Here is a 14,255-nt window from a genome sequence, read left to right as displayed (position 1 = left end):
GCGCAGGCCCTTTGCAAAGCAGGTCCTATGTCAGGGCATCTCCAGAGGCCACTTGTGAGACAAGCAGCAATTCCCTGTGGGGCTCAGGGCTGCAGAGTTCTCAGGGTCTCCAGGATCCAGGGGACGAATCTGGAGACTCTGGTGTACACCCCGGGGAGGGGGGGCCATTGAGGGAGCCCCAAGAGACGATGCCCTGGGCTGTTTTGCCGCACACCAGGGGGCCCCCAGCGTCACCCTGAGAATTAAAACAAGAAGCTGGTGATGAGAACAACTCAACAGATTGGTTTCCCTCTGTTCTTCAAGTCCTGACATACAGCTCAGTGACTTTTAGCATCACCCCATCCCCCTTGTTCTGGCACAGCTGGTCTCAGCATCGCCCCCTCCTCACCCAGCCCAACCAGACTCAGTGGGCTCTGTCCCCCAACCCAGCTGCTTGCTCCCTCCCTTATTCATTTGTACAGCGCCTAGCGCCACGGGGGGGCTGGTCTCTGATCTTTGCTCACAGGCCCGGCTGCAATCCCGAGAAAGTCACTGTTCCTAAGAAGGAACTGGGGCCTTTTGAAGTCAGGAGAATATTTACCTTAAAGGAGTCTTTGCCCTCTTTCGGATCCCCTGCACAAAGCATGGTGGAGGTGTTATAGTAACGATAGATGTGGTCAGGATTCCTCAGACACACATAATCCTCCAGCACCGCCACGTCCACCTCCCAGAGCACATCCGAGCCCTTTGCCCTGCGGGCGCTCATCCGGCCCCAGCCGGCGACGCTGCACATGGCCCCAGGGCACACGCCCTGCCAGGCGCTGGGCAAGGGGATGAGCCCCACCCATTCATTGAGCCTGGCTCGGCACGCCAGCTGCAAAGACAGGACACGAGGCTCGCGGTCAGTGAGAAGATCAGAGTCGTGGATGGACCAATCCAAAGAGAAAGCAAATGCAGCCAATGCATGGCAGGAGGTCACTGGGGGCAGGGTGATGGGATGGAGGTGGTACCTACAGCAGTGTGAGGTCACAGAATGTGGGGGGATTGGATGGGGGCAATACCTGCAAGAGTGTGAGGTCACTGGGGGTGGAGTGATGGGATGAGGGTTGTACCTGCACAAGTGTGAAGTCACTGGGGGCTGGATGGTGGTATGGAGACAGTACCTGCTGCAGTGTGAGGTCACTGGGGACAGGGTGATGGGATGAAGGTGGTGGCTGCCGCAGTGTGAGGTCACAGGGAGTGGGGGGAGGTGGGCGGTACCTGGAGCAGTGTGAGGTCACCGGGGGTACAAGGGATGGGATGGGGGCGGTATCTGCAGCCATGTGAGATCAGAGGGGGTGGAGTGATGGGAAGGGGCAGTGCCTGCAGCAGTGTGAGGTCACAGGGTACAGCTAATGAGGTGGGAGCGGAAGTATGAAGTCACTGGGGACAGGGTGATAGGATGGGGGTGGTACCTGCAGCCGTGTGAGGTCACTGGGGGTGGGGTCATGGGATGGGGGCAGTGCCTGCAGCAGTGTGAGGTCACTGGGGGCGGGGTCATGGGATGGGGGCGGTGCCTGCAGCAGTGTGAGGCCATAGGGGGCGGAGTGATGGGGGGGCTGGTACCTGCAGCAGCATGACGTCGTTGTTAAGGGAGTGAATGTCATATTGCGGGTGGGGGATCCGGCGACGCACAGGGATTTCTTGTCGGCTCCATTCCCACAGTCTAAGGTCATGGACTACCAGGGAGACGGTGAGGTGTCTAGTTAAGAGGAAACCATGAGGCCTTAGGGGATCGCAACATTCTAAGAACATAAGAATGGCCATACTGGGTCAGACCAAAGGTCCATCTACCTAGTATCCTGTCTTTTGACAGTGGCCAATGCCATGTGCCACAGAGGGAATGAACAGAACAGGGAATCATCAAGTGATCAATCCCTGTCGCCCATTCCCAGCCCCTGGCAAACAGGCTAGGGACACCATCCCTGCCCATCCTGGCTAACTGCCATTGGTGGACATATCCTCCATGAATTTATCTAGCTCTTTTTTTAACCCTGTTATAGTTTTGGCCTTCACAGCAACCCCTGACAAGGAGTTCCACAGGTTGTGCTGCCTCTGAAGAAATACTTCCTTTTGTTAGTTTTAAACCTGCTGCCTATTAATTTCATTTGGTGACCCCTAGTTCTTGTGTTATGCGAAGGAGTAAATAACACTTCCTTATGCACTTTCTCCACACCAGTCATGATTTTATAGACCTCTATCATATCCCCCCTTAGTCGTTTCTTTTCCAAGCTGAAAAGTCCCAGTCTTATTCATCTTGCCTCATATGGAAGCCGTTCCATACCCCTAATCATTTTTGTTGCCCTTTTCTGAACCTTTTCCAATATATCTTTTTTGAGATGAGACGACCACATCTGCACACAGTATTCAAGATGTGGCCATACCATGGATTTATATAGAGGCAACATGATATTTTCTGTCTTATTATCTATCCCTTTTGACTGCATATCGAGTAGATGTTTTCAGAGAACTATCCACAATGACTCAAGATCTCTTTCTTGAGTGCTAACAGCTAATTTAGACTCATCATTTTCTATGTAGAGTTGGGATAGTGTTCTACAATGTGCATTACTTTGCATTTATCAACACTGAATTTCATCTGCTGCTCTCTTACCCAGACACCCAGTTTTGTGAGATCTCTTTGTAACTCTTCACAGTCTGCTTTAGATTTAAGTATCTTGAGTAATTTTGTATCATCTGCAAATTTTGCCATCTCCCTGTCTACCCCTTTTTCCAGATCTGGGCTCCTTGTGCCACCTAGCTCAGTCAGAGCCCACCGATAACGATTAATTCCTCCCTTAGGTCTTCAGGCATCCTGCACATTGCTAGTGCCTGTCCAGTCCCAGGGTGGGGGGCTGGGCAGCTCGCAGGGTGTGGGGAGGGGTGAGTTTCTTACCCCTGCTCCTTGTTACAATGAGCCGCCGTCAGCACCATGTCATCTCGAATCAAGAACCCCCCACATGTTTTCACTCCTCTTGACGTTGCTATCTTCACGTAGGCCATGTAGGCTCTGAAGTGGGGCTGGGCTTCCCATCCCCCAATGATCTCCCCTGGCAGGGAGACAGGGAGGGGTGAAAATCACATGCTCTGAGACAACTTGTGTCTGGAGAATGTAACCAAGGACCTCAGGCCCAACCTACCCCTAATCATGAGCCCTGATCGGCCTGTGGACCCAGACAACTCAGCCTCCCGCTCCCTCCTCTCCAGACCAGCCCATCAGTACCCAAGCTCTCCCCTCCACTCCTCCTGGATCGGCCCCTCGCTCTATCCCCATCCCACTATACATCTATGGGTTTCCATCTGGACCTGTGCACCCATCCATCCCTGCTCTCTGGGGGCTCCCCCTCCCTGGGGCTCCACCACCCCCCTGAGCCCACTTTGGACCCAATGCCCCTCTGGGACTGATGGTTAAATCTGCCCCCTCTGTTCTCCATGGGCCCCAATGCCCCACCTCTGTCCTCACCAGTCTGAGCCCTGGGGGACAGGAGAAAGGCTGCAGGGAGCAGGACCAGGATCAAGAGCTACATCCTCAGAGCCAACCAGGGATGGGAATGGAGCATCTGCCTCAGCTCTGGAGGTTATGTGGACCAGGGCAGGAGAGGGGAGGGCAGGGCCTGGCAACCACAAAGGCTGCCTGGAAACCCCCACCTGGATGGGCCAGGGGTGGAAATGACCCTGGGAGAAGTAACGGCCGTGCCCATGTCGGGGGGAGGGGTTTCCTCCCTGCTCTGGTGCCCAGCCAGCCTGGCTAGGGAAGTGGCTAACACTGTCCCCTCTACCCCTCCCACTTCTTTGCTATAAGTGTGATAAACACCCTTGGGTTTTTCTGCACCTAGATTCCCTGGCTGCTCGATTTCAAGGCCAGCATTTGCTCCTTAGCTCCAACCTGAACTTCGCTGATTCCAGGTCCCGGCCACCTGGTTTCGTCCTGCTTTGGCCAGCGAGGTCGAAGAGCCCCCTGCACTCAGAAACTCCCTCCCCTTGCTCTTCAGGATACAGTTGTGCTGGTCTTCAGATGTTGCACAGCTGTTGCCATGTGGCTTTCCAAAGCATGATCTTTCCCCATCACTTTATCTCCCTGCGCCCCAAATGCTGTCATCAGGGGTTCACACCAGCGACTTTGGGGGTGGGGGTCAGGAGTTCAGTTATTTTCAGTTTAAGTGAGAAGACAATGTTCTATCATTGTCAGGTCCAGAGGGTGAGAGGCACCACGGAAATGTGACCTCCTAGTTCTCCATTCATTTGAAACTAGCTCCTTGATGGGGACGAGGGTAAGGACATAATGGTCATATGGGGTCCCACCAAAGGTCCATGTAGCCCAGTATCCTGTCTTCCAACGGTGGCCAATGCCAGGTGCCACAGAGGGAATGAACAGAACAGGGCAATTATCGAGTGATCTATCCCCTGTCATCCAGTCCCAGCTTCTGGCAGTCAGAGGCTAGGGACACCCAGAGCAAGGGGCTGCATCCCTGACCATCTTGGGTAATAGCCAGTGATGGACCTATCCTCCATGAACTTAAATAATTCTTTTTTGAACCCTGTCTTCACAGCATCTTCTGGCAAAGAGTTCCACAGATTGACTATACCCTTTGTGAAGAAATATTCCTTTTGTTTGTTTTAAACCTACTGCCTATTAATTTCATTGGGTGACCCACAGTTTTTGTTAAAGCAGCAAAGAATCCTGTGGCACCTTATAGACTAACAGACGTTTTAGAGCATGAGCTTCCGTGGGTGAATACCCACTTCTTCGGATGCAAGTAGTGGAAATTTCCAGGGGCAGGTATATATATGCAAGCAAGAAGCAAGCTAGAGATAACAAGGTTAGTTTGATCAGGGAGGATGAGGCCCTGTTCTAGCAGTTGAGGTGTGAAAACCAAGGGAGGAGAAACTGGTTTTGTAGTTGGCAAGCCATTCACAGTCTTTGTTTAATCCTGAGCTGATGAACTAACCTCGTTATCTCTAGCTTGCTTCTTGCTTGCATATATATACCTGCCCCTGGAAATTTCCACTACTTGCATCTGAAGAAGTGAGTATTCACCCACGAAAGCTCATGCTGCAAAACGTCTGTTAGTCTATAAGGTGCCACAGGACTCTTTGCTGCTTTTACAGAACCAGACTAACACAGCTACCCCTCTGATACTTGACAGTTTTTGTTGTTGTCAGTTGTTGGCTGTGTGTCTGTTCTCTCTGGGCACTGCACGGGCTCTGCCCAGGTAGCCTGTACAGCAGCCTCTGATCAAACTGCTCAAGGAGACCACAGACTCAGTGCAGTGGCCAAGGCGTCCGTCCAGGCTTATTGCCGAAAAAGCACGGTATCAGTGCCCCGTAGTACGTTAATACATCCATGTGCGTTACAATAGACCAGCTCAGTGAGCAGTGGGACTTTCCTCCCCCCCTTGGCTGGGCAGACACACCCTCTGTGACCCCTCTTTATACACTGATACAAGCTATGTATTGACCCCCGATGTGATTAGTTACCACCCTTTTCCTTGTACCTGTTGGTTTGAGCAAAACATCTTTATCCATCACCCTGTCAGCCTGAGCTTATCTTTAAGAGGGGTCAGTGTGTCCCTGTATCATCTTTGGGGCGTGTGTTTACACCATAACTTTGTACCGGGGTGTTCTGGTACCACCCTTCTGGAATGTGTTTCCAGGAATACCTAGTGCCTAGAAGTGTGTGTGTTTTTGCAACGCCAGCCCTGTTCCTGCCACATTCATGATCCTGCAAGGCCTGTGGTCCATAACAGGGCCTGGCTTTAGTTCAGGCCTTAGACCTTCTACCAGGCCCCATGCTTCAGGCTCTCTCTTTGTATTACACTTGTGTTATGGGAAGGGGTAAATAGCACTTCCTTATTCACTTTCTCCATGACATTCCCAATTTTATAGACTTCTATCATATCTCCACCCCGGTCATCCTGAACTATTGCAGTCTTTTAAAATCTCTCATGAAAGCCGTTCCATACCGCTAATCATTTTTGCTGCCCTTCTCTGCACATTTTTCATTTCCCATCCATTTTTTGAGATGGGGTGACTAGAACTGCATGCAGTATTCAAGGTGTGGGCATATCATGGATTAATAGACTGGGATTATACTTAATACTTAGCTCTGCCTTGAGTGCAGGGACTGGACTAAAAGACCTCCCAAAGTCCCTTCCAGTCCTATATTTCTATGATTATGATACGTTCTGTCTTATCTATCCCTTCTTAATGATCCTCAACATTCTGTTCGCTTTCTTGACTCACACTGCACACTGAGTGGATATTTTCAGAGAACTATCCGTAATGACACCAAGATCTCTTTCTTGAGTGGTAACAGCTAATTTAGACCCCATCATTTGATATGTATAATCGGGATGTTTTCCAATGTCCATTACTTTGCAGTTATCAACACTGAATTTCATCTGCCATTTTCCTGCCCAGTCACCCAATTTTGTGAGATCCCTTTGCAATTCTTCGCCGTCTTCTTTGGACTTTACTACCAATTTTGTATCATCTTAACATTTTGCCACCTCATTGTTCACCCTTTCCCAGATCATTTATGAATATGTTGACTAGGATTGGTCCCGATACAGACCCCTGGGGGACACCACTATTTACCGCCCTCCATTCTTAGACCTGACCATTTAGTCCTACCCTTGTTTCCTATCTTTTAACCAGTTACCAATCCATGAGAGAACCTTCCCTCTTATCCCATGACTGCTTACTTTGCTTAAGAGCCTTTGGTGAAGGGACCTTGTTAAAGGCTTTCTGAAATTCCAAGTACACTATATTCATTGGGTCGCCCTTGTCCACATGCTTGTTGACCCCCTCCAAAGAATTCTAGTAGATTGGTGAGGCATGATTTCCCTTTACTAAAACCATTGTTGATTCTTCCCCAACAAATCATGTTAATCTGTTTATGTGATAATTCTGTCTTTTACTATAGTTGTAACCAATTTGTCTGGTACTGAAGTCGGCCTTACTGACCTGTAACTGCCAGGATTGCCTCTGGAGACTTTTTTTTTTTTTAATCAGTGTTACATTAGCTACCGTCCAGTCATCAGGTCTGGCTGATTTAAGCGATTTGTTAGATACCATAGTTAGTAGCTCTATCTGAATTCCTTCAGAACTCTTGAGTGAATCCCTTCTGGTCCTGCCTGGTGACTTATTACTCTTTACTTTATCAATTTGTTCCAAAACCTCCTCTAATGACATCTCAATCTGGGACAGTTCCTCAGATCTGTCACCTGAAAAGACTGGCTCGGGTGTGGGACTCTCCCTCATATCCTCTAAAGACTAATACAAAATAATCATTTAGTTTCTTTGCAATAGCCTTGTCTTCCTTGAGTGCTCCTCCAGCACCTCAATCATCCTGTTATTAAACCTTGTAGTGATGGGTGGGGCGGTTCCGGTCCCTTTCATGCAGGATCAATGTAAAGAAGCCATTGCAGCCGGGTGGCTGAAACAACAGCAGTAGCATTCAAACACAGGCCCATGGAAAAGCTAGAGCAGAAGTGGATCAATGGATTTCCCACGACAGGATAGCTAAGGCAGGGGCTAGGGCGTTGCTTGGTGACACAGGTTTTATCTGTGCACGAGGGAGAAGGGGAGGCGAGAAGGCCAAGCAGACAGTAACAGAAGTGCCAGCTGGAAAGGCTGGTTTGGACCAGCAAACGGAAGCACGGTCTGCAGCTGTGTTCAGGGAAACAGGACCTGATGTATCATCTTTGGAAATAAACTAGAGCGCATCCCAGAAAATACCCCTCGTGGAAACAAATGACAAGGCCTTGAGCTTTGGCTCTCTTCTAAAGTCAAAAAGAGACAGACTATGTCTAATTACAGCCCGGGGCAGGGGGTAAACTCAGGACTACATATACAGTCCCCTTGATGCACAGTGGAGCACCCATTTGTCAGGGGGAATGTTTGCAGAGATCTAGAGAACGCAGCCTGTCTGCAGTAACCAAGTTTTTAATTATTTACCCCATGGCTTATTGTTGCATTAAGACAGTGAGGAAAAAAACTGAACCAGGGTTTCCTGATGGAAAATGGGGATTTATGGAATATAAAATTTCCACAAAACAATGATGCCAACAGAAATTTCCATCAGGAAAAGCAAAGTGGAACACACAAGGGATGGTGAGAGACCCCAGGGGACAGTTCAAAGAGGTATCAGCCAAGGTCTTCCAAAGCAACAGATCAACGCATGTATTTTACATAGGCAGCGTTCCAGGAGTCCTCCATTGTTTTCTGAGGTGTGAAATGAAGGCCAGGACTACAGCCAGAGTCAGTAGCAGTGTAACTATTTGGATCAGAGAGGCAATTTCACCTCTACAGTTATACCGGCACAACTGCACGCATGAAGGCAGTTATGCCCACACAGGAATAATCTACACTGCCCCATGCTGGGGGACCCAGACCCACATCCCAGGCCAGGCAGCTACTGTCTGGTCTCCAGAGCCCAGCCAGCCCTAGTCTTCACTTGACTCAGCCCTCTCAGCTTGTACACGAGCACAATGGTTGTTCCCAGGCACCTTCCCCATCCCTCCCCTAAGAACTGTGGGACCCCCTAGCAGTGAAGGCCCTGCACTGCCCTCCCGGACACCTGGATCCCATTCCCATCTTTGTGCTGGGACCTGCAGAGCCCCCTCAGCGTAAGCACCCTGCACGGCCATGCCAGACTCCTCGCTCTCCTTCCCCCTCCCTGCCCTACAACCTGTCAGACCCCCCCTAAGGATGAGCACCCTGCACTATCCTCCTGGATACCTGGCTCCCATTCCCTGCCTGGTCTATCCCACTATATTGGGAGCTGCAGGCACTGGGGACAGCACTGACTGTATGAGCACAGTGCAGCCTCTGAATCCCCATTGACCAAGTGACACCCCCCTTCCCCAAACAGCAGTGATTGACCCACCAGCAGTTTATTGCAAACTGGACAAGGCGGTATACGGGGGGATGTAGTGCAGCCAAAAACTACAATTCCCAGCAGCCTGTGCTGCAAAACCCCAGCTCCATAAAGGGCCAGGAGCTTGGAAACAGCCTGAACGCACTGTCAGCACAGCACAGATGGGGGTGGGGCAGGAGGGGTCACAGTAGGGCACCCCCCCACCCCCCAAAGGACTGGGAGAGAGGATTTCTGGAGGGGCTCAGAAGGGAGTAGGGGGCTGGGGTGGCTAAGAACAGGGTAAGCCCCAGCAAGAGGCTGGGGAGTATTTGGGGGGGCTCATGAATGACCCCACAAAGTTCAGGCTAAGACAGCCGAGACGCTCAGAGCTGGGTTGTAGGAGCCAGAGATAAGGGGTCTCTAGAGGGTGATCCCCCCAAAACAGGGGCGCACGTGGGGCACTGGGATCAGCCCCCCATAGCTGCTTAGGACACTATGTCCTGCAGGGCAGAGGGCAGGTCGGGGTACACGAAGCAGTAGCCACTCTCCAGAGTGCGTTTCGGTGCCACCCGCTGGCCCTCCAGCAGCATGACAGCCCGCTCAGACCCGAAGACACCCCGCACTGCCCAGCCCGGCAGGGGCAGCAGGGCCGGGCGCCCCAGGGCTGAGGCCAGCTCCCGGGCGAAGTCGGCGTTGGAGGTGCCAGATGAGGCTGGGGAGACCCCGTTGAGAACCCCGTGGACACCCTCCGTCTCCAGGGCGTGGCACACGACACCGGCCACATCCCGCACGTGGATCCATGGGAAGGGCTGGAGGCCGGAGCCCACAGGGCCCCCCAGGCCCAGCCGGAACGGCCAGAGCATCTGGGAGATGGCACCTCCACCCTTCCCCAGCACCACACCTGCAGGAAGAGGAAAGTCAGAGAGAGACCCCAGAGCCAGCCAGCCAGGCCCTCCTCCCCAAGCTAGCCAGTCTCCCAGCCCAGGCCAGCATTGGGGCCAGCACCCCTGGAAGGGAAAGGCCCCTGTATCCCATTCCCCACCCCCCTGAGCCAGCCAGTCCCTGCCCTGAGGTCAGATGGGAGCTGGTGCCCCTAGAGGGGAAAGGCCCCATGCCCTGCCCCCCGAGCCAGCCAGTCTCCGCCATAAGGCCAGATAGCATCTGGTGCCCCTAGAGGGGAAAGGCCCCATGCCCCAACTCACCGGATCTCACCACCGCCTGGCGCGTGCCGTCCCCGGGGATTTTAGCTGCTGCCTCCCAGGCGCTCACCAGGCGCGAGAAGAAGTCGAAGTCACCACCGGGACTCTCCTCGGTGTACTCGGCCGTGGGACTTGGGCGGTAATACCCTGCCGGGCAATGGGCAGGGAACTGTAGTGCCAGCCAGTGCGCATAGCCCTACCCCTCACTGATATCCCTCCCTCTCCTGTAGCAACTGCACCTGGCGACGGGGAGGAACCCGACTATTTTCCCTCCCACTCCAATGGCAAAAGCGCATTGATGTCATAGGAGGCTGGGCTCCATTCTCTTACAATGCAAATTTTCTTCTCTCTCGGTGACAGGAGGACAATTTCACAGGAGGTTGTGTTTGGCCAGGGGACTATTTTTCCATCTCTTCCCACTGGTGGAAGAACATCAATGTCACCAGAGGTTTTGCTTTGTCCTTGAGCTACAAGAGAAGGGACTATTTCCCCCCTCCTCCCTCTCTGCAGCGGAAGGATCACAATGTGTCATGGATGATGGTGCTGCACCCCAGGCCAATCTTCCCTTCTCCCTAGTGGTGGAAGACCACCAGTGCCACACAGAGCTGCACTTTGTCTTGCACTGGGGGGGACGGATGACTATATATCCCCTCAGTGGCGGATTAATGCGTTTTGTGCAATGCGTGCTCTACCTAGGGCCTATTTTTCTCTCTGTGTGCAATGGTGGAAGCACACTCATTCCACAAGGTGCTGTGATCTGTCCTCTCATGATTGGGGACTATTTTCTCTAAGTGGCGGAAGCATACCCGTGCCAGCGAAGGTTGTGCAAGGATGACGCACCACGGGGACTATTTTCTCTCCGTTGCGGAAGGACACAATGCTGTTATGGGAGGTTGTGCTGCACCGGGGGGATTATTTCTCCTGTCCCCTCAGCAGTAACCTCCAGAGGCTACACTCTGCCTTGTCACTGCCCAGGGACTATTTCCACCTAGTGGAGGGATACCACAGGACAGGATGGCATGAGTTGCACTCTGACCATGCACAATAAATACCTACGCCGGTGACAAGGACCCAGGCGCGGAGTGGCCTCTCAGCCTCGGCGATGGCCTTGGCCAAGGTCTTGGTGGTCTCCACCCGGCTGGTGACCACAACCCTGCGGAAGGCATCATCCCACCTGCAGGGGGAGAGAGCACAAAGGTGTCACACCCAACCACTCCACCCCCATTCTCCTCTGCCAATCCCAGCCCAATAGCTCAGTGGTTTGAGCATTCGCCTGCTAAACCCAGGGTTGTGAGCTCAATCCTTGAGGGGGCCATTTAGGGAACTGGGGTAAAAATCTGTCTGGAGATTGGTCCCGCTTTGAGCAGGGCATTGGACTAGATGACCTCCTGAGGTCCCTTCCAACCCTGATATTCTATGAAGCAGTTATTTATACCATACTGTGCATCCCACTAAACCTTTCCCCAGAAGTAATGGCCCAGGAGGAGAAAGGTTCCTAGCGAAAGTTTCACATTCTGACCAAGCCCCCTCTGACAGTACCTAAAGGAGAGCCACCCCTTCCCCTGTACTCCCTGGGGGAGTGCAGGGGAGTGACAAATCACCATGCCCTAGAGCAATGGGAGGGCAGGATCCTCTCCCTCACACACTCCCCAGATGTAGGTGGGGAAAGGTTCCCTGTCCCAGGGAGAGTGAGGGGGGGAACTGGGAGTATTTGGAAATGGCAGTGTGGTGTCTGGAAGACGCTGGTTCCACTCGGTGGGAGACAGTTGGGTGGGTGCCTAGGATAGGTGTGACAGGGCTGCTGGCATCAGTGTCACAAGAGAGGCTGGACATTGGGCAACACTATTTATACCCCCATTAGCAAAATCTCCTAATGCTTCCCCTTGGAAACAAGAACTCTGAGAAGAAAGGTTCCTAGTAACTAGTAACAATTATGTTTCAACCCTCAATTCATCCCCAATTTGCAGAATACAACCCTTCTGTCCTGCCCCACCTCCACTGTATTATGCATAGTACATGAGAACAGGGAGAGACTGAGTCATCCCCATTCCTGTCCTTCACTGAAGGGATGCCACATAGGTTACAGGGATTATTCTTCCCCAGCACACCCAAAGCCCCGGACACACCTGCGAAGGGGGTTGAGAACATTCTCACCAGCCAAGTTCACCGCAGCATCACAAGGGGGCAGGCCAGAGCGGGACAGTTCATCCTGGGGAGACAGGAAAGAAATGGTATTCCACACAACTCAGTCTCCCCACTCACCCCTAAACCCTGCCAGTTCAGTCTCCCCTTATCCCCTGGATCAGCCCCTCACTCACACATGCCCTGCGTTAATCTCACTCTGCTCTGCTGCACTAAGACAGCTCCTTCCTGACCCTTGCAGGCTGTGCCCTGGAGCATGAGGGTGGATGGCTCTGATGTCACCCGGCACAACGGTGCCACTAGGACCAGCCCAGCCTGGAGTCTTAGGGCTGAGCACTAATTTCCAGGATGGGGAGTGAAGCTCCCCATGGGCCAGTGGGCTCCTAACCCCCTGCACCTCTGTGGCTGCCCCACGAGCCCAATATTATTGGAGTCACTCCCCTTCCCCAATCACCTACCCAGCTGATCCGGTCAGGCCCTGGATGGCGAGAGACATGGGTCACTTCGTGCCCTCGACTCCTCAACAGCTGGGTCAAGGCTACGCCCACAAAGCCGGTCCCACCTCCTGGTTTAAATAGACACTTTCAAGCATTGGTGCCTGTCACTCCTGACCCACTGCCAGCCCAGCCCTGGGCTCTCTCCCCAGCTCTTCTGGTGCCCCATACTCCCGACCCACAGCCTTCTGCTAGCTCAACCCTGGGCTCCCCTGGTTCTGCCGGTGCCCTCCCATTCCCAACCCACAGACTCCTGCTAGCTCAGCCCTGGGCTCTCCCAATACCCCCTCACTCCCGATCCGCAGCCGCCTGCTAGGGTGACCAGACAGCAAGTGTGAAAAATCAGGACAGGGGGTGGGGGGCAACAGGAGCCTATATAAGAAAAAGACCCAAAATCGGGACTGCCCCTATAAAATCGGGACATCTGGTCACCCTACCCCCATGTCACCCCCCCGCCCCCAGTGCCCTGGTGCATGAGGAAGCCTTGCAGCGAGGAGGGGGGATTTTAGTGCCAGCCCCATCACCCCGCGACTACGGGGAGCTCCGCTCCCAAACCGGATGCACATCCAAACCCAGGCGCTGGGGAACACTCTGCAACGAACCCCTCGCTTAATTGCTGTCCCCGGCCACGCAGCCGCCCCACACCAGCCCCTGCAGCGCGCGCCACTCACCCACTAGCACGCGCATGGCCAGAGCTGGGCGCGCATGCGCGTGGAGGGACTCTTCGGCCCTCGGCTCGCCAGGCTCGGACACGCATGCGCAGCTTCCTAGCCCGGGAAGGGGAAGAGCGGAGCAGAGCGGCTGGGATTTAAAGGGCCCGCGCCCCATTCCCGGGATATTGACACAGCCCCTGGTTAACCCCTTCGCGGCCAGTGGCCAGGCTCAGAGCCCCAGGGCCAGTGCAGAGGGCGGGGCCCGGGGGCAGGGATGAGAGGAAGAGGGAGCTGGGGGGCAAGGGGGCGGTCTGGGGAGATGGGGGTGGGGAGAGTGAAGGGGTCAGGGGAGAGAGGGGTTCATGGAGGCAGGGTCAGGGAGGGGTCTGGGAGGAATAAGTATTGGCAGGACCTAGGGGTCTGGGAATGGGTTGGGGGCTTTGGACAGGGATCAGGTGAGGAGTAGCTGCATGGATAGAGGGGTGTGTATGGCATGGATGGATGGAGGGATGAAGGGGGTTGTATGGGGATGGAGGGATGGATGGAGGGAGGGATGAAGGGGGTTGTATGGGGATGGAGGGATGGATGGAGGGAGGGATGAAGGGGGTTGTATGGGGATGGAGGGATGGATGGAGGGAGGGATGTGTATGGGATGGAGGAATGAAAAGTGTGTATGGGATGAAGGGGTGTACATGGCGATGGAGGGATGGATGGAGGGAGGGGTGTGTATGGGATGGAGGGATGGATGGAAGGATGTTTATGCAGTGGATGATGTGTATGTAGGGTGACCAGATGTCCCGATTTTATAGGGACCGACCCAATATTTACTTGTTTGTCCCATGTCCCGACTGATGTTCGGTCGGAACGCGATTTGTCCCGATATTTTGCC

At 53.5% G+C, this 14,255-nt stretch overlaps 2 protein-coding genes across 2 annotated transcripts; both read right to left on the bottom strand.

Moving 5' to 3' along the window:
* Nucleotides 1-100: 100 nt before the first annotated feature.
* Nucleotides 101-3,329, bottom strand: LOC123347794 (granzyme B-like). The gene is made up of 4 exons (XM_044984988.1): nt 2,915-3,329; nt 1,585-1,720; nt 581-853; nt 101-235 (listed from the first exon to the last, which is right to left on the bottom strand). Exons 1-4 carry the CDS (start codon nt 3,019-3,021, stop codon nt 101-103), a joined length of 651 nt encoding a protein of 216 aa, XP_044840923.1. The 5' UTR covers nt 3,022-3,329.
* A 3,809-nt stretch (nt 3,330-7,138) lies between these two features.
* Nucleotides 7,139-13,481, bottom strand: SDR39U1 (short chain dehydrogenase/reductase family 39U member 1). The gene is made up of 6 exons (XM_044985733.1): nt 13,385-13,481; nt 12,678-12,784; nt 12,204-12,286; nt 11,130-11,251; nt 10,081-10,224; nt 7,139-9,779 (listed from the first exon to the last, which is right to left on the bottom strand). The coding sequence occupies exons 1-6, from the start codon at nt 13,398-13,400 to the stop codon at nt 9,364-9,366; spliced, it is 888 nt and encodes a 295-aa protein (XP_044841668.1). The 5' UTR covers nt 13,401-13,481; the 3' UTR covers nt 7,139-9,363.
* Between the last annotated feature and the right edge of the window lie 774 nt (nt 13,482-14,255).

Source organism: Mauremys mutica, chromosome 13 (assembly GCF_020497125.1).
Source record: "Mauremys mutica isolate MM-2020 ecotype Southern chromosome 13, ASM2049712v1, whole genome shotgun sequence".
In the NCBI taxonomy this organism is placed as follows: domain Eukaryota; kingdom Metazoa; phylum Chordata; order Testudines; family Geoemydidae; genus Mauremys; species Mauremys mutica.
The sequence above is the reverse complement of the archived record's forward strand: the minus strand, read 5'-3'. Positions and strand labels throughout refer to the sequence as shown.

Excerpts from the sequence above, each read along its gene's own strand:
- LOC123347794 (XM_044984988.1), bottom strand. The coding sequence starts at position 3,021 with ATGGCCTACGTGAAGATAGCAACGTCAAGAGGAGTGAAAACATGTGGG. Across the intron at positions 854-1,584 it reads ACGACGTCATGCTGCTGCAG|CTGGCGTGCCGAGCCAGGCT; the intron begins GTACCAGCCCCC and ends CTGTCTTTGCAG. Across the intron at positions 236-580 it reads AGGGCAAAGACTCCTTTAAG|GGTGACGCTGGGGGCCCCCT; the intron begins GTAAATATTCTC and ends TTTAATTCTCAG.
- SDR39U1 (XM_044985733.1), bottom strand. Across the intron at positions 12,287-12,677 it reads GGCCTGACCGGATCAGCTGG|GATGAACTGTCCCGCTCTGG; the intron begins GTAGGTGATTGG and ends CTGTCTCCCCAG. Across the intron at positions 10,225-11,129 it reads GGTCCTTGTCACCGGCGTAG|GGTATTACCGCCCAAGTCCC; the intron begins GTATTTATTGTG and ends ATTGCCCGGCAG.